General features: G+C 35.0%; 1 protein-coding gene across 1 annotated transcript in view; it reads left to right on the forward strand.

The window, feature by feature from the left end:
- The window catches only part of LOC142354111 (uncharacterized), a 72192-nt gene that overhangs the window by 45180 nt on the left and 7951 nt on the right, over window positions 1-19061 (forward strand). Inside the window, exons 4-9 of the mRNA XM_075406381.1 lie at window positions 5419-5566; window positions 5904-6058; window positions 6805-6833; window positions 7120-7182; window positions 16470-16624; window positions 16962-17225. Coding sequence (XP_075262496.1) covers window positions 5419-5566; window positions 5904-6058; window positions 6805-6833; window positions 7120-7182; window positions 16470-16624; window positions 16962-17225 — 814 coding nt within the window. The remainder of the gene's footprint in view (window positions 1-5418; window positions 5567-5903; window positions 6059-6804; window positions 6834-7119; window positions 7183-16469; window positions 16625-16961; window positions 17226-19061) is intronic.

Genomic DNA, 19061 nt, shown 5'->3' on the forward strand with positions numbered 1-19061 from the left:
AGCCAATTAAGTCTTTAATCAAAAAATTGGTGTTACTTGGTTTAATATACTAAACCAAACACATCGGTAACGTAACGTAATACCTGTGGCTTTTGAACGAGGGAGATGGCTTACAGCTCGAGCTGGTACGAAAAAAATCTCAGTTTTAAACCTATTCTTTTAAATGATTTTCTTGCGATGCTTTTGCGGGCCTGCTAGTTTTCATGAATAGTAATTCAGTCTCAGTAATGAAAGGACCCCCTTCCTTTTTACTGCAACGGAAAATAATCTGGCGAGTGATTTTATCTCCTAACTATTGGTTTTATGACTTCGATAACACAAGTCTTCGTAATTTAAAAAAATTATGGATATTTTTGTATTTGGTTTCCTTTTAAATCTTATCATTATTTTTTTATTGACAGTTCTCATTGGCTCAAAAAGACGACCGATGGATCATTGATGAAGTTTTCAGAGAAAAGATTGTGGTTTGAATGGCTTCGACATTTTCTTAAAATTCTGCTGCTTTGGTTTTTGCCTGTGTTTGTCGTTTTCATAATCATAAGACTTATTGTGATGTCTTATGAATAACATATTGATGACAAACATCCCTATCTTGGAATCGAGGCTTAAGTTCAAGTGGTTTTTACTTAACGTTGAAAGCTCTTGAATTGAATGGCTGTTAAGACTTTTTTTAATTTTTTTTTGAATTTTCTTGACATTAACCAATCTTAATTTATTTTCGTGAACTGTAAGTCAGTCTAAGTAATGACAGGACCTCCGTGTTCTCTACTGCGACTGAAACGAATCTTGCTACTGGTTTTACCTTCTAACTATTGGTTTTATGACTTCGACGACACGAGTTTACATATTAGTGTTTGTTTTTTTTGTAATTCTGGTTCATTTGAAATTTTATCACCATATACTTATATTGATAGTTCTCCTTGGCTTAGAGAAAAGGCATTCAATGGGTCGGAGATAAAATTTTCAGAGAAAAATTTATGGTTTAAATGGCTTCGACACTTTCCTGCACTTTTCTGCTGAATTTTTGGTTTTTGCCTGCTTTTGTTTTAATAATCTTGAGACTTAATGTGATGTCCTCTTGGTGACATATGAATTACAAACATCCTTATCGAGCAAAACTTTGCGTCTTTTTTACTTCGTTAAGAGCTATTGAATTGAATGGCTGTTAAGTCGTTAAGAAGAGTCTTTTTTGGACAATAACCATTATCAAACTTGTTTTCATGAACTGTAAGTCAGTCTCAGTAATGACAGGACCCCTTTCCTTTAACTGCAATTAGTTTAATCTGGTAAGCGAAGCGGTTTTCTGCTAACTAATGGATGTATGACTTCGATGCCACGAGTTTTCATGTTCGGATTGTTTTTGTAATTTTGGATCCTAAGACTTAATGTAATGTCCTATTGATTACATAAGAATTACAAACATCCTTATCTCCTTATCGAGGCATAACATGCGTATTTATTGACTTTCGTTAAGAGCTACCGAATTTAATGGCTCTTAAGAATTTAAAAAATCTTTTTTTGGACAATAACCATTATCATGTTTTTTTTTGCATGAACAGTAATTCAGTCTCAGTATTGACAGGACCCCTTCCTTTTAATCTGCTAAGAGGTTTTTATCTGCTAACTAATGGTTTTATGACTTCGATGCCAGGAATTTTCATAATTTCATTAAAAATTTCGGATTGTTTTTGTAATTTTGGTTCCTTATCTCATTGTCCTAATATTGATATTTCCCGTTGGCTTATAGGAGAGGTCCAATGCATCATAGATAAAGTTTTCAGATAAACGCTTATGGTTTAAATAGCTTTGAGACTTTCTTCTCGCACTTATGAATGTTGGTTTTTGCTTTTATTTGTTGTTCTCATGATCATAAGAATTATTGTGATGTGCTTCTGATGACTTGTGATTGACAAACAAGCTTGCGTTCTCATTGAGGCAAAGCTTAGCGTATTTTTTGTCATCCATTAAAGTTATTGAAGTTAACGTTGTTGGCTTCGACACTTTTCTTGCTCAAATTTTTTCGAAATTGCGATTTTTGCTTTTAAATTCATGTAGTAAAATGCTGACTGGTCTCTTACGCTTCAAATTCAGGATTGAATGAATGATGTTGCTCGATGTACTCTGTTTATAGTGAATAGTATTGAAGTTTACGATATTGTTCGTTCTCAAAGATTATACTTTTCAGTTTGTTCTTCTCGTCAGCTTTTAATTTATTCTCATTGAGAGGTTCCTGCCAATTTTTTGTAATTCAAAAACTATTTTTTCATTGATGTCATGTCGTAACTCATGTTTTATTTGTCGGACAATATGCGTTTTTATAAAAGTTTGTGAGTGGTCAATATTTGTTTCCCTTTCTTTTTTTAGCACATTCGCTGAAGAGTTTTTGCTTTGCTCATTTTGTCGTTTTGTTTTTCTCGTAGTTTTTCTAATGGCAGATCTTCTGAGCGCTGTAATGAGGCGTGGTGTTTTTTATTTCAATTAGTAGTTCGGTTTTGTAACGATTTTTTAAAACTCAAACATATATATTTAATCATCTCATCATTAGGTTGACAATTGTAGATGTGCTCTGGTCGGAACATCATGTGCGAACGCACATTAACGAGCATCCTTCTTTTATTTAAAAATGTGTTGTAGTGAACAAATTAATGGTGACACTGCTGTGTAGTAGAATTACTTTCCATCCCGACAGTTTTTACCAGTTTATAAATGACTTCCATTGAGATTAAATGAGCACTATTTTATTTAGAAGAAGCAAAATCAAATTGATCATGAAACTTTGTTTTGCTGAAAAAATGCTGAAAATTGTTATTTTGATAACTGTCCATAATTTTTATGCCTATTTAGAACAACAAAGTATTTATATCCAAACGTTAGGCCTTACTTTTGATCAACGCCCGAAAGGTGATCATTTTGAGTAGAGGGATCTTTTTGCGAGGTTCATTTCGAAGCTTAAAAAGATTGTTTTTCTCTGTATTTCCCAGCTTCTTTGTTTGAATCTGCTTAATTGCTCTCGAACGAATTAATTATTGCAAACGTGTGTCCTTTTATGAAATTTTTTGCATGACTGTTTTCCTTTACAAAAATATTTCACTTCTACTTCTTGAGTGATTTTTTTCTTGATTTGTTTACTTGACCTAAATTGCTCTATTGAGAAATTAAAGCTGCGTTCAAAATTAAATGTAAACTAGCAGATCTTAGGGGTTTGACAGCCAAGTCGTAAGTGCTGCAGTCGAGGACGTCGGTAGTCGAGGGTTAAAATCACTCCATGGCTGAAATTTTTCAAGGCATAAAGAAAAATTTTTGCGTTGCTACAGAGCCCTCGTGAGCTCCCTGTCGATCGGGAGCAATTTGTCCGACGTTAGTCCGTATATTATCTACCTAGACTTGTTGGTAAAATTTAACATTTGTTATCTTTGCGTTGGTAGAGAGAACCTACTTTTGATTTTCTGACAATTTTGAATACAAATTTGTGGTTTTTGTTAGCTCTTTAAACTGTTCACTAAAACGTACGTAGCAAAAGATACTTTTGAAACTGTCCCTTAGACTAACCTCACTCACTGTTTCAACTGAATGCATTCTAAATTCTATCACGTTTTTAATTTGGCAATATAGTGAATACGGTCAATGTCAAAAGAGCAAAATCAAAAGAAACGGGATAAACGGATAAAGCGTGGCCATTAAGCCTTAGTGGATTGGGTTATCGAAGTTTATTGGACCGACTGCTAGCTGACATTATTATCAAAAGGAATAGCTTTCAGTTGAGAAGCTGAGTTAAGAATGCTTTTAGAAATTAGCTGAAACTGCACACCGAAACACTTTTTGAAACTTAAAAAATGTCAATTTTTAATCTTGTTTTTTTCTCTGTTTCAAGCCCGTTGGTTGTTAATAGTTTCAACGGTGGCTATTTTTCGGAATATTGCTGACTATGGAATTTTTATTTGACATAATTGTTTTTTGTTTTTGTCTTGAATATCTGGTTCGATATTTCACGAATGATGAAAGCAAAAATGAAAAATTGAATAATGAAAAAGCATGAGCCCAAATACTTAGATTGAATGTCAAATACGGTGATGAATATATTAGAGCACACTTTTATGAATAATAGAGATCGATGTTCGCGAATTATTCAAAGAATATTAGAATGGGGCTAATACTTGTATGCTACACATGCCTGTGTTGGAGACTCTGTTGTGGTTTGTGTACCATACAATGAATTGCTTTTAATTATGTCATATAGCAAAGTTTGGTTGTCTTGTTGATAATTAATTGCTGTCCAACAGATTTTGTGGTAATTACATTAGTCCTGTTGGTGTAAAATTCCAATCAAAATTGTTGGCAGAGCCACATAATGAGCTGTAATATAATTTTCAGCACCTTCCCCCATTTTGATCTTATTTTTCCCACTTCCATTTTACGCAATGCAAGTATACCCAATTACATCATACCCAACCTGCAATGCCCGACCTGGATTTTGATCTTTTTATTCATTAAATCGGTTACAAATTAACTGTCACTATTGCAAGGATGTTTTAACATGCCTTAGGGGAAATTTAATCTTATATCCGGTTGTGATAATATCATAAAGTCCCACGGGCCGCTGAGGCATGACCGTGGCCCTTAGATATTTCTGAGCTAAATAGTCGTTCTACAGAAGTGTAAAACAAAATTGGCATTGGGTAAAATGGCAGGCTGGGTATAATGACATTGGGTACAATTGAATTGGGTAAATTATCCGGACACCATTGTTATTAGCCACTCCTGGCATAATTAATGCACAAATGATCCCCCGCTTTTTTAAGGGCTATTCGACCACTCTTAGTCGTTCATGTTATTTTCTGAAAGTTAAACTTCAGTTAATTGAACTTGTGAAGTGGAAAATCAAAGATTTTCGAAAGTTCCAAAAATTCGATTAAAACAAGTGGATCAATTCCAAGAACTCCAAAAATTCAATCTTTGTAATGATTGTTGATATATTTCCATTTTGGTTGAAAACACTCATGGTTGATAACCTGACAATGCTAGTTATAGCGAAAACGTTCGTTTTGAAATTTAGAATTAGACTAATTGGCTTTTAATTTCTTTTAATTAACTTCTAATTTTTGCTAATTTTTGCCATATGTTGAAGTGTTCATTTTTAGTTCGCAATCACGAACTCGCAAGATTTGTATTTGATTTTTAATTTTTGTTACACATGGACTATCTCTCAAACTGTGTTAATTTGTTTATATTTTTTTCTTTTAGAATTATTAATTGTTGAATTTGTACTCAATTCTGGGGTAGACTGAAAAGTGGGCGTCTGTAGCCCCGTTGTCTGTCCTCTCCAATGCAAAATTATTGTTCAGTAATTGGTATATTATTCATTGGAGAAATTAATTCTTTCATTCTTTCTTTCTTTCTTTCTGAAGTTTTTTATTTCAGGTGTCCTTCTTGTAGAAGAACAGTTGAGAAAATTAGCAAGAACAGACTTGTGTTAAATCTGTGTGAGACTTATCTCCAAGCAAACCCTGACGAGCGCAGATCAGAGGACGATTTGAACCAGATTGACTCTATGAACAAACTTACAAAGGTCAGTCGGAATTAATTCACCTAGCTTTCAATTGAGTTCACCTGTGGCCCTTTTGGGTTCATTTTTGATTCTCAAGTCAGATCTATATAATGAATAAATTGTTGTATTACGGATTATATAATGAATAAATTGTAACGGGCTATATAACGGGAGCGCTGAGCCACAATTTGCAGATTATATCCAAAAAATACGAAAAGATATGTTGAGCTTAAGTTAAATTATCATGAAAAATATCAATTGAGCAGCTATTAGACGTGATACATTTAGTTTCGAGGCATTGAGAACATTTAGAACACATTGAAAAAGTTGTGCCAATTTTCTCCATCCCACTTTTTAGGATATAATGACGCAGCCGGATGTTACAGCCAGTTCCTATGACTTCGAGTTCAGTGGAAGTGAGGATGACGAAGATCGTGCTTCAGAAGTGAGTGAAAACGAGAGCGAATCAGAGCCGTCACAACCAACAGCTAGCATTTTATTATTTGACAGCAGGTACTTTTGCTTACACACCTTCCTGTTATTACAGTCTGGCCCATAAAATTGACATGACGCGTTAGATAGCGTTCGGAAAACTTGAGACGCAATTGAAACTTAAAATCCTATAACATCTTTGTGGTTTCATTTTGAATTTTGACCTTTGAAAAGTTCGTCACCGTTACAACTTTATGCTACGGGGCATATTATCTGTCCCTTAACGTTTGAATAACCGATCGTTCGAAAACTTAAAAATTAGGCAATCGAGTATGAATATGCTTATTTTAATGTCAGCTTTTTCCCTCTGAACTTGGTCCCTCTTTTTTTTCCTGTCCAGTCATTTTTGAAACGTTCGCTCATTTAATAGGTCACGGCATAGTTAGTCCATATAGAAAAGGTCGAGGCATATGTAACTGAACATCAACTTTATGGGATAGACTATAAAAGGTCGCACTGTTAAAGTTTCCGAATAAGCTACATTATTCGTCAATCTGTCACGTTGACAACGAATCCTGGTAGCGTGCAAGATCATGAATAGCTCCCAGTTATTATATATGCATGTTTTCATAGTATTCTAGCCAAGATCATATGAAAAATGGTGAAAGACTGTGAGATATGAGATAAATATTATCATGGTGTGATCAATAAGAGCCCGGTAATAGTGTGGTGCATTTTTTTCAGATAGTCTTAAAAAGTTGGCTAAAATTAAAAGATAACTGTTGGAGTTCTGTGAAATGAATTAAAGTGAGTGCTGTCTGTTTCAGACCCAGATTCAATGGAAATCGGATCACCAGTAAGTTTGAGAAAAATTTCCCCTGTCTAATAATAGCTATTAAGCAATTGGTGGTCAAGTGAGTTTTAGGGGCTTTTCTTATTAAGCGTGCAGTTGTAAAGTGTTTAAATAAAGTGAAAAGTTAGAAGTGTTAATATGGTGAAGTTTGCGAAATCGTAAAGTATGCGTTGCTTGTAAAAATTTCATTTCAACTTGCGAATTGATAAAGGAACTGATATTTATAATTCAGCTATTTAAGCTATGAATTGCAGTCACTGCTTGATAAAATTTGCGTTTAATGTTTCAGCCTTGACGAGTGCTCCTCCGATGCCTGTGATTACATGTATCCAATGTCCCTCTATGCAGTCAGGTAAAATCAAATAGTCTAAATATGTTCATTTGAAGTAATTGTTGTTTGGAGTTTTAGTCCAACAGGACTGCACTGCGAAGAATTGGGCAATCCTCCCCTTTACCCCAAATAGCGACAATGTCGTTTTGATTGCTCTCGTAGAGTAGCAATTATTAATAGCCGCCCTCATCTTCTCAGCCGGCTATTATAGCGCTCCTATTTACAATTCAAAGAATTTGAATTGTATTGGGGCGCTGTCTTTTTACGACTCGATGAGGAGTATTGGAGAAGTCCTTTTTTAATCACTTTAGTTGGAGTGAATTTTGAAGCAGGAAATGAACCGCTTGAAAAAATTTGGAGTGGTTTGGTTGCTGAACAAAAATGAAGAGCGGAGCGAAAAGAGAGTGGTTTTTTTGTTCATACCGCGGTTTTTGAGAGAGCGAGAAATTGATGTGTGAAAAAAATTTCTGTAAGCGAGCGAAATTTTGTTCACGTGCGGCTTTTTAAAACCGTTTTTTTTGTTTTTTTTTGGTTTAGAAGTCTGATTATGATATTGTGTTATGCTGAGGGTTGTTTTAATAGTGGTTCGTAGGTTTCTGGTTATTAATAAGAATTTTATACTGGTTTTTGCTGGTTTGCTGGTTTTTCAGCTATTTTGCTGAATTTTAGGCGAATTTTAGCAATTTAGATACCAAGCGATTACATTTTCTTAGGTTTTGAACGATTTTTCTGTTTACAAAAATGACAATAAACTGAAAAATATTTAATTATTTTTCTTAATTTTTTGCTGTTTTTCGCTTTTTTTCTAAACTTAAGAGAAATTTTTCAGCCTATTCGACTTTCCTATTGTTTTAGAAGTCCTCCAGTACTATATTCACTCCAATTAACGTTTTTCGGGTCTATGTGCTCTCGTGAAAAAAAAGCTCAATTTTTTCTGTGATTTTTTGCAAGTTGTTTTTAAATGCCCTTTGTGTTCTTCAATTTTTTTATAGCATTTAGGGATGCCTATAGTCCAGAATAGTTGTTTTTGATGCGTTTTGATGATTTTGATTTTATTTTTGAGTCATTTTGTTAAACATAATTGAGTAATTTTTATGAAGATTTCCGCGAATTTTCGTGTTTTTTTTGGAATTTGGATCTTCTGATTGTCTGCTTTTTTCTACTTTTTAGTGTTCTAGCTTTTGATAGGAGTTTTTCTAGAGGTTTTGTTGGAGTATATTTAGTGCACTTTTCGACGAGAAATATAACTAATTTTTCTTAATCTCTACTTTTTTCTGTTTTCGTTCTACGTTTTTACTTTTATAAATAGACAATGATTTGGATTGGTGGACGCTTCACCAGATGTAGTATTAAAAGTTTTTCAAAATACTGATTTGAATTCAGCATAATGGTATTTGATTAATAATTTTTGGCCATTTTTTCTTTTTTTACAGAGAATATTTTTGGTATCGTTTTTCACTTTCTTTCTTTTACCTTCGTTTTTTCTACTTGAAAATTTTGTGTTTGGTTTTTGTCTCAATTTGCAGTGATTCAACGAAATAAAACTAAACCTATTGCTTGGGTTTTGCAAAAATTTGTATTTTTTAAACTTCCAACTCAATGTAAAATTTTTATCACGTGCTTTATCGTCTTTTCTGGTCAGTTATTTTTTCATTGTTCTTTTTCATTTTCTTGTTGTAAAGTGACAAGTGTTATTCAGTAGGATGAGCATTATGTTATTTATTGTGGTCAATCAGTAGAATAATTTTGATATTTGTTAGGGGCGTTAGTTTTTTCCTTGGAGTCGTTTCCGGAATACTTCCGGCTATGTTTTTAAGATCTGTTCTCACATTTTCATGATTTTTGAAGTCAAATTGGAGTAGTCATTTTGGTCATGCCGAAACAGGAAACGGAGCGAAAAAGTGGCGTGAAAATTTTTGCTCTAAATTTAGAGTGAGAAAACTGTGTTTGAACAAAAATTCGCTTTCTCGCTAGTGGTTATTTGTTCACATGCGGCACTTTTTACTGTTTTTTCAATTTTTTGGATCGGATTTTTTGCTAAATGGTTTTTCCAATCCTTTCATAGTCCGTTTTAGGTCTAGTTTTTTATAGTCAATGAAAATTCTTTGAATTGTACGTCAGGACTTGTCCTGCTATGTTTTTTACTTCGTCGAACTTTTTTCGCTTTACCATTTTGCCGCTTTTTCGAGATTTTGTGTGAAATCTTTTTGACTTCTCTGGGCTAGTTTCTCTCTTCTCTCGTTCTGCTAAAAGTGAATTTGAACATCAGTTGCTCAAAATGCCATCAAAATAAATCGGACTTAAAAAATTTCTTTTGTACAAAAATCTTTTTTTTTTCAATATCTATTCGTTCAATCCCAATCATGCTTATTGGATTCAACGGCGGCTACTTTCCGGCAATCTGCCGGGTATGTTTGTAAACTTGTGTGTCTTACAAAAAATTTTCGCTTGACCGTTTTGACCTTTCGATTGACTTTTACGCCCTTGACTGATTGCGTTTCGCGGGATCTAAAATTCTCTCTCAATCACAATTTCAAGCAGCTGAACTCAATTGGCGGCAATTTAGTACTAAAAGTCAAATGAAAAGTGTGCCGAAACTGAAGCCATTTTCCACTTTAAATCTTATTAACCTCTAATGTGGTTATTTGAAGCCTACTATTGAACTTCTTAGTCCTATTTAGGCTCCCTCCCTCCCTCCCCCAGGTGGTAATTATTCGGTTATAAAAAATAATGAAAGTTATGAAAGAATGACTACCGCTAAGTGTAATGGTCTGAAACAATAACGTGTAATGGTCAAAAACGTGTAATGGTCTGAAACAAAAACAATATCATAGCACCATACCATCTCAAAAAGTAACATACAGCTTATAGCTGATAACTGATAGCTTAGTAAAAGTGCAATCATTTGGTAAAAACCCAAATGGCTTATGAATAACCCGCACACTAAAAAGAGGAAAAGATGAAGGGGTGGTTAAAATTTTTAAAAATATTATTCTTCATGTCAAATGTAAATTTCTGGTAAATAGTTTTTTAATTGCTGGCTGTAGAAAACTCGATGAAGGTAGTATTAACATCAAAATAACCAACGCGTTAAAACCGCAATCGCCGAATTTTGCTGTTGGTTATATGACTACTCTCAGTAATCATACCTCAGTTTACCTGAGTTAGATGAGTGCATTATTGTATGAGATGTTAACGCACGAAGCGTTGAGGTTAATGCACGGATGTTTTTACCTTCATAACATTTGATCCGTTGACAAAAATAGTGACAAAATGAGTACTTATCTGAGAAAACTGGACGATTGCTGAGAATCAAGAAAACTCACAAATACTGGCAAAAGAATCAGTTTCTACAGCCTGAGGTTACGTACTCAAATTTTGATCCATCCTCTATCCACATTTTTCCACAACAAAATTCAACTAACAAGAAGGGGGTTGCTCAAAGGAGACCTTTTCTTTACTTATAAAGCAGTTTACTTAGGCTCAGACTGTCTGCAAAAATTTTGGAATCCTTTCCAAATTCAGCAAAGATATGTTCATGATAGTAAGTGAGAGCCAAGAAAACTTTGACATAAATATTGAATCGGATATCTGCAGTCGCTACAACAACTATAAATAATTTAGTCGTCATAAAGTAAGTCCCATAAAGTCCCATAAAGCAACGCAAGCGAACGTTCGAAAAACTCCACAGACATGAAAATGAGTATCTTTTGGCCAGATATCTGCATGTTTTAAATTGACCTTTGACCTTTGAAACGATCGATAGCGTTGCAACTTTATGGCAATGACTATAAAGTATAGTCTGTCCCATAAAGTTGAAGTAAGCGAACGTTCGGAAACGTCAAAAACAGCCAATTGAGCATCAAATTGGTTATTTGAGTCTACGTTTTTTTTTAAAAAAATTATAGCGTGTCACAAAGTTGAAATAAGCGAACGTTTCAAAAGCCACAGGTTAGAGCTCAAAGGTCAAAGTTCAAATTTAAAGCATGTAGAGAAAATTGATGGATGAAAGCTTAATGGAAAAAACGATGACCTTCACAAATAAAGAAAGAAAGAAAGAAAGAAAGAATATATTTCTTTGATCAAGTACCAAATAAGTAACAGTAAGTACAAAAATAAACGTAAATATTGACTCGTACAAACATGATCAAAGTGGACAGGCAAAGGGGTATTTAAACCCACACGCCCTGCCCTTAGAGACTCTGTAAACTAGGCAGTAGGACTATTTCAACAAAGAAGTTCCTATAATAACAAAAACAGAAAAATGAAGAAATGGAAAAAAAATTTTTAGAAAATTTTAAAATATTTTTGCTACATTCGACAAAAATCAACAGCAGCCTAATTAAAGCTCAAAACTCGTTAAACCTACTGGAGGCATAAATCAGGCCTCCAAAATTTTTTGGTTTAAAAAAATGTTTAAGTTTTTCAGAAGCATTTTTAGCCGGAAAAATTCAAAAATTTTTGAAAAATTGCAATAACTCGGAAACCAAAAGGAATTGAGAGCTCATATTTTTTCACAGGAATCCCATCCCCAAAGCAGATGTCTGATAGCATTTATCCAAGGCGTCTTTTTTTAGGAATTTTCTTGAAACATTATTCAAAGATGTATTTCACTAAATCATCGTTATTAACGAAATGGACTTCAAAAAAATCAAAAACTTATAAAATGTTTTTGCTACAGTCGTCACAATTTAACAGCAGCCTAATCAAACCCCGTTAAACCTACTGGAGGCATAAAATAGGCCTCCAAAATTTTTCGGTTTAAAAAAATTTTTTTTCTAAGTTTTTCAGAAGCAATTTTAGCGGGAAAAATTTTGAAAAAACTGCGATAACTCGAAAACTAGAAGGAATTGAGAGCTCATTTTTTTCACAGAAATCCCATCCCCAAAGCAGATGTCCGATAGCATTTATCCAAGGGGTCGTTTTCTTTAGAATTTCCTAGAAAAATTATTCAAAGATGTATTTCACTATATCATTATTAACCAAAAATGTATCCTTAAATTTATGATAAAAACTTTTTATAACTTTTTCATTTGATCCAATAATATTGTAGGGAAGAACATCGGCTTTACTCAATGTATTAAAGAGCTTCGAAGCTCTGAATTTAACTGATCGTTTTTCAATCATTCGCTTACAAGACGGTTCCATTAGTAATGTTTTTGATGCACTTCGCGTAGGTCTCGATGGCGAAAACGAGAACAAAGAATTAAGGTAACTTTCACGATGTAATCCACTTAATGACTTCAAAACTAGCTTTAATAACTCGTATATATGAAGCTGGTAGATGTTAAGTAAATTAATTTTAACAAAGATGTCATTAGCACTGTCTGATTTTTTTTCTGAAATAAATGAGTCTAAGTATTTTCTTTTGTAAATTGTAAATGGGCAACAGGTTGCTATAGCTGCTGCACCCATAGACTAGTATGCCATATTGGATAATAGAACTTACGTTCGTTTTATAATAATCAATAAGCTGGTTACGCGGGGAATAATGCCTAAGTTTTGAAATAATACCACATTGTTTAGAGAGTCTCGATTTCAGCACCGATAAATGAGAGACAACGGAAAATTTGAAGTCAACTAAAATGCCGAGATATTTACATACGGGCTCAATCGAAATGTATTTGTTATCAATATCAAACCTATTTTGGCTTGACTTCAAATTCAATTGAATGGTCTTAGTAATATTCAAACAAAGTTTATTAGCATCCAGCCAGTGTTTAACATTATCAATTTCTCCTTGCACTTCCTCGCAGGACTTATTAAGAAACGTAAGATTTGTATCATCTGCAAAAAGGAGGACTTGAGCATGTTTACAATGAAGTGGTAGGTCATTTATGTAGATAAGAAAAAGCAGGGGGCCTAGTATAGACCCTTGCGGTACTCCATGTTGTACTTTCAACCATTGCGAGGAAATGCAATTGACTTCTACTCTCTGCATTCGGCTCCCGAGATAAGATTTGAACCAACACAAAACATTACCTCTTATTCCATATCTTTCTAATTTATAAAGTAAAATTGTGTGATCAAGTGTATCAAACGCCTTCCGTAGATCCAAAAAAAGCAGCTTATGTTCTTAACATTCCAGTTTTCCGTTATTTTCTCCGTTAACTCAACTAAAGCATCGATGGTACTATGCTTATTTCGGAAGCCGAATTGACAGGGTGAAAGGAGCCCGAATCGCTCAAAAAAGTTGTATAACCTTGTATACATAGCACGTTCAAAAATTTTACTCCATACATTTAAACGTGAAATAGGGCGGTAGTTATTTTCTTCTAACTTACTGCCTTCTTTGTGTAGAGGAAGTATCTTTGCGTTCTTGAGCGATTCGGGGAAGAAGCCATGAGAAAAGGAACAATTAATAATGTGTGTCATGAAGCGAACCGTAACAGGGGCTGATAATTTAATTATTACATTACTTAAGCCATCATCACCAGATGCTTTGTGAGCCAAGCTATCAATGAGCTCCTCAACTTTAAACGTTGAGACCGGGTATAAATATAAAGACTTGTCATTGTCTGGAATGGGAATAGGAGGCACGTTATTGATCGACTGACGAATATTATTAGGTACATTGACAAAATATTGATTGAACTTTTCTGCCACGTCACCGAGAGAGGGTAACTGGTTCGCTTCATAACAAGAGGATAGAATAGGAATATTTTTTGAGTGCGTACTTCTGCCACCGATTTCTTTAAGTAAATGATAAGTTTGCCTTGAATCACCAATGCAAGACTTAAACTTATCTGCATAGTAAGATTTTTTTGATTTTTTGTATGCGTTTTCGAAATTTTTACGCTGAATTTTGAAATTCGCCAGTTAATCTTGATTATTGGGGTTACTTTTCCATTTTCTATGAGCTTTCTTAGGCTTGGTTTTAAGATTTTTCAAGGAATTTGTCAACCATTTAGGTTTGTTATTTGATTTGATTTCCTTTTCATTTTGCATTGGGGCAAACTTACTAAAACCTTACTAAAACCTTACTAAAGACCTTACTAAAACTCGAGGTAAAGATTTCAAAAGCAATGCTTGGATCACGACTACTTAATATTTCAACTTCCCTGAGACTCAGGTGTTCTTGGAGATCATGCAGGAAGAGCTGTCTCCGAGATTCATCATGAATAAATTTTGTATTTCGAAATTTACACTGAGCGTCAGTCTGATCGAGGTCGTTGACCAACCAACTAGCTAGAATAGGATAATGATCTGCGATGTTTTGATGAAACAGGATATTTGATTTAAATGAAGGAATATTTTGATAGATGAAATGATCTAAGCAGGTTGATGAATGATCAGTCTCTCTAGTTGGACGATCCGAACTATCGAACAGACTGAAGCCGTTTGCATTTATAATATCGACGTAGTTACTGCTTATCAAATTCTGAGATTTTGTATCGATGTTAAAATCCCCGCATATTATAAAAGGCATTGTGGCAGAAGTATTACCTTGCAGATATTCATCAAGTAACTCAATGAACTGGTTTTTGTTAGTTCTAGGTTTACTGTAAACCACCAAAGTTTTAAATGTGTATGATTGGCTGTTCATTTCAACACATATTGCCTCCTCGAATGGAGTTTGCAAGGTTTTATTTATCGTCGCACTCTCATGGACTTGAATCATCACCCCTCCGCCATACTTGTTACGATTTTTCACCTCAATGTTCGAGTATCCAGGCAAGCGAAAATTAGAAGTATCATCATCATCATCTAAGTGTGTCTCTGTAAGGCATATTACTTTGGGAAGTGATTCAAGTCCATATATAAATGATTCCAATTCCAGCAGTTTGTTCCTGATTGAGCGGATGTTTAAATGCATAATAGATATTATCTGGGTGGGTTTAGATGTAGAGGGTTTATCACGGGAAGGTAGGGGTTTATGGAGGGGTTCAAGAGACTTGTGAGTTTTTGTTTGGGGGAAAAACACCATTGAAACAGACAAGAACGTCAGAGAGGGGGTAGTTGAGCACTGAGCCACCTTCATACAACCCGAAAATTTTATAAACTCTTGTGTCGTTGTTCCACATGTAGTGCAGTACGCCTTCACGCACCCAGGCACTTTTGATGCGGTTGTCAGTTTTCATAACATTCAAGAAGTTCAATCTGGGTCTGGTGATATCCTCGACCACACTTATATATTTCATGTCGTCCACCTCTGCTAGTTTCTTTTTCTTCTTCAGAAGGTCCAGTTTTGCCACCCTTGTATTGAACTTCAGAATGATAGGATTGCGTTTTCCAGGCAGGCGATGAGCAATTGAAATGTCTGAGGCCTCAACAACTGAATCGACTCGATCAATGACTTCCAGTACTTTGTCAATAGTCTCAGTGAACTCTTCACGTGTTTTGCCCTCGTCCATTTTCAGATTAAAAATTTTTTACATTATCTCGCCTGTTGTACGACTCGTGCACATCACTTTCCGACAGTGTTTTCAAGTAGCATCTATTTTCGAGGTCGACCATTTCTGTTTTGACTTGTTGTTTAAAAGTCGCCAGGGAATCTTGGACAGCACGTGCGATTGATGCTTCAAGTTGCTGTTGCATTTGAGCCATGATGTCGGGAATGGCATTTCTAATGGCATTTTGAATAATAGCTTCTAGGTTGGCGTCGGGGTTTTCGGTTACAGGACTCAATTCCGTACAGCCTCGCTTGGGCACTTTTGCAACCGGAGTTCTTCCCAGATAGCTCAAAGGAGGAGGGATAGTTTGATACGCTTGGCTGTGGCTGTTTTGGTGTCCATTTGTCATCATCATTGCCAATATGAAACTATTTAACAAGTTTATCACAACAATTAGGCTAACATTGATGCTCAATTGCACCTTTTTTGGTGTTTTTCGAACGTTCGCTTATTTCAATTTTATTGTACAGACTATATAGTCAGTCTCATAAAGTTGCAACGCTATCGAACGTTGAAAGGTCAAAGTTCAAATTTAATACATGCAGAGATGAGTACTTTGTTGTTCTTTTGTATGTTGAAAGTTTTTCGAACGTTCGCTTGAGTTGCAACTTTATGGGACTTACTATACCGAGCCATTATCTTTTTGATCATTTGTCCAGGTTACCGAGTTCTATTGATCATTTAATTTTATTGTCCCAAAATAGAGAATCAACATAAAACAAGATGCCCGCGCCATATTAAAGACATGAACGTAAGTGAATGTGTTATCACATATTCGCGCCATTATGTTTACGATCTATAAATAAGGAGAAAATAAATGAAAACAACAGTGTAAAGGAATTTGATTGCTTTACATCATTATTTTAAGGTGTCGTCCTTAATTTTTTGTCCTTTTAACAAACTTTTGTTCTTCAGGTCTCTCGATTCCGGAGTCGATGCGAATGTACACATGCCCAGCAGTGAATGCGAGGCATCTGACGTGCCAGTGCTGTGCCAGATTTATGCCAGATAGAAGAACCAGAATCACACTTAGCATGTACGGAGTTTTAACACAAACCGACAATCCACAGGTAGATAAAATGATACAAGTAATTAGTAATGAATTTGGATATTTCCAACTATGGTCCCCCTGTGTTAGCTTATAGTTCCAATTATTGTCCTCCCCCCCCCCAATAACCGTAAATTTAACATATTGGGGGTTAACCCAACACTATATTTACCCATCTCTGGTTGGCTAATCTGAAATGTCAATCTCAGAAATAACAGTATATTCTGGCACGTCTGCCATTTTTAACGAGCGCCATTTTCTCTGTATCCCCTAATAAAGAAAGCTGCTAGCGGGATACCCACTGGTGAATTGGAATGGTGCGTAGTGGAACTATGAAGCTGACTATCGAGTTTGTTTAGGGAACTTCACATGGTGATGGTGCCTCAAGTAGCAGCAGCAGCAGTAGTAGTAGTAGTATTAGTAGTAGCAGTGGAAGCAGCAGTCCTGATTGGATGAAACAGATGTGTTTCAAGTGTAGCAAGCCATTCTGTCGGCTCTACTTCGGCAGCTGTGACTCACGTAACACCAGCAGGTTATACATACCATTCTCACTTAACTGTGTTTATAAGTACCACAGATTTCTAAGAGAAGTTAGCACAATCTGCAGTCAGCAGATCTTTTACGTTTGTGCCCCCCCCCCCCCCAGTACTTTATGCGCCCACCAGTTACAGACCACATGACATTACATAGTAGATCATTATGTAAAAATATAGCACGTGCGTCTGGGGGCTGCAAATAATATACGCCCACTAAGCTAGGGGGCACATACGGAAAAAATCTCTGAAGTTATATTTAAAACGCTTTTTTTGACATCTAGTGTTATAGGATAAATAGTTATTTGGTTTTTTGAGGGGGTTCTTCCATAAAACGTTTCCCATTCCAATTTTATCGCCTATCGTTGGATCAGATTATCTAGAGGACAAGTTTTACCGGAGAAAAATATTGTATACTACTTCTGTTGTTTTTGTGATGAGATTGGTTAAGACTTGAAATTGAGATTGGTTTTAGTTGAACACTTGACTTACACACAACAGAAGTTAAATCTCATTAATTCAAATTTTTTTCATAATCAACCCGTGTAGGGGGTTTAATGGCGATGAGTTCCTCCTTGTCAATTGTTTGGAAACCAGACTTCTGTATTCTCACGACTACCATCAGATCTTTTAACCAAAAAAATGTAGCTACTTCTGTTGTTCATTAAAGAAAATTATCCATGCCTTACCTATTTTTATTATGATTGTTTGTTATTTTTATTAATTCTAACTTTGTTTTAAAATTAGCCTTATTATTATTAGGACGGTTATAACTTTTAACGTTAATTTTTACGATAGACACGATATATACTTTATTTATTGTACAGCGAATTGCCCTGATCTCATTGATGATCTTTCTCCGCTTTTCGCCACAACTTTGCTGACTGCATGAGCACGCATCATTCTGGTTTCTTATTTTGAAATGAAATCTCTGAAATCCTTACGCAGCATCTCGCGCGACCCCTTTGAATGTATAAATTTATGGAACTAAACTGGCAAATAAAGCCATAATCACAAGTTTTAAGAATTTTAAAAAGGAACTGAGTAGGAACATTTGTCAGTTTTGTTGAAGACTTTGTCTTTTAGCACCCTTGCGATTTTGAGAATCCTGTGCTAAAACAAACTAAATAGAACTTTTTGAAGACTTGGCTCGTCGCTGATTTTTGTCTAGCAGCTTTATCGTTTTCTTGATTTCGAATAGCAGCAAGTTGCGTGCGTCTTTGGAGGTACCTGCTTTCCCTTTTGGTTCTCTCGAAATCATTTGGCGTTTTTGCAATTTCCTCGTCAACGAAGACTTTGGTAAAATAAATTGGCTTTCAACGTTTATATCGACAATTTCGAGTATTTTTTCTGGTGATCGTCAACATTTTTTTGGCTTACATGAAAAAATTGTCTTGGTATTTAAGTTGATAATTAACTTACTAAAACTCCTGGTCTTAAGGCCAGCTTGCTTTCTGCAAGTAATACCGAGGACCCACATCTAATTGTTACAGGACTATTGCAGCTGTTTTGTTCCATTACAACACAAACCTCTTATCCTGACGCAACCCTTATATTTTCCTCCAAACCCAGTTTCGAAATTATTTGCTGGGCGAGAAAAAATTTGCCAGAGATTTAGTTAGTCGTATCAGTCATCAGAGATCAGAATTGCTTTACATTTTTGCTATCAAAACTTTGGAGCCATGTCAAAATTGTTTTCTTCAGGCGCATTTACTATAGCAGAGGAAAGTTTCCCACTTAGGCGCAAATTGTCTTCATGAAAGTAAAAAAAAATGAGAACTGTTTTCTGTTATTCAAGCATACTTTCAGAAATTTACGTAACTTAAAATCCAAGATCAAGAAAAATTAAAATTTTATCAACTGAAACCAAGCTCGAGTGTTAGGTAGACCAACTGAAATCAAAATCTTACACAAAGAAAATTGAAA

The sequence above is a fragment of the Convolutriloba macropyga genome, chromosome 15, assembly GCF_964194025.1.
Source record: "Convolutriloba macropyga chromosome 15, txConMacr16.3, whole genome shotgun sequence".
Taxonomy (NCBI): Eukaryota; Metazoa; Xenacoelomorpha; order Acoela; family Convolutidae; genus Convolutriloba; species Convolutriloba macropyga.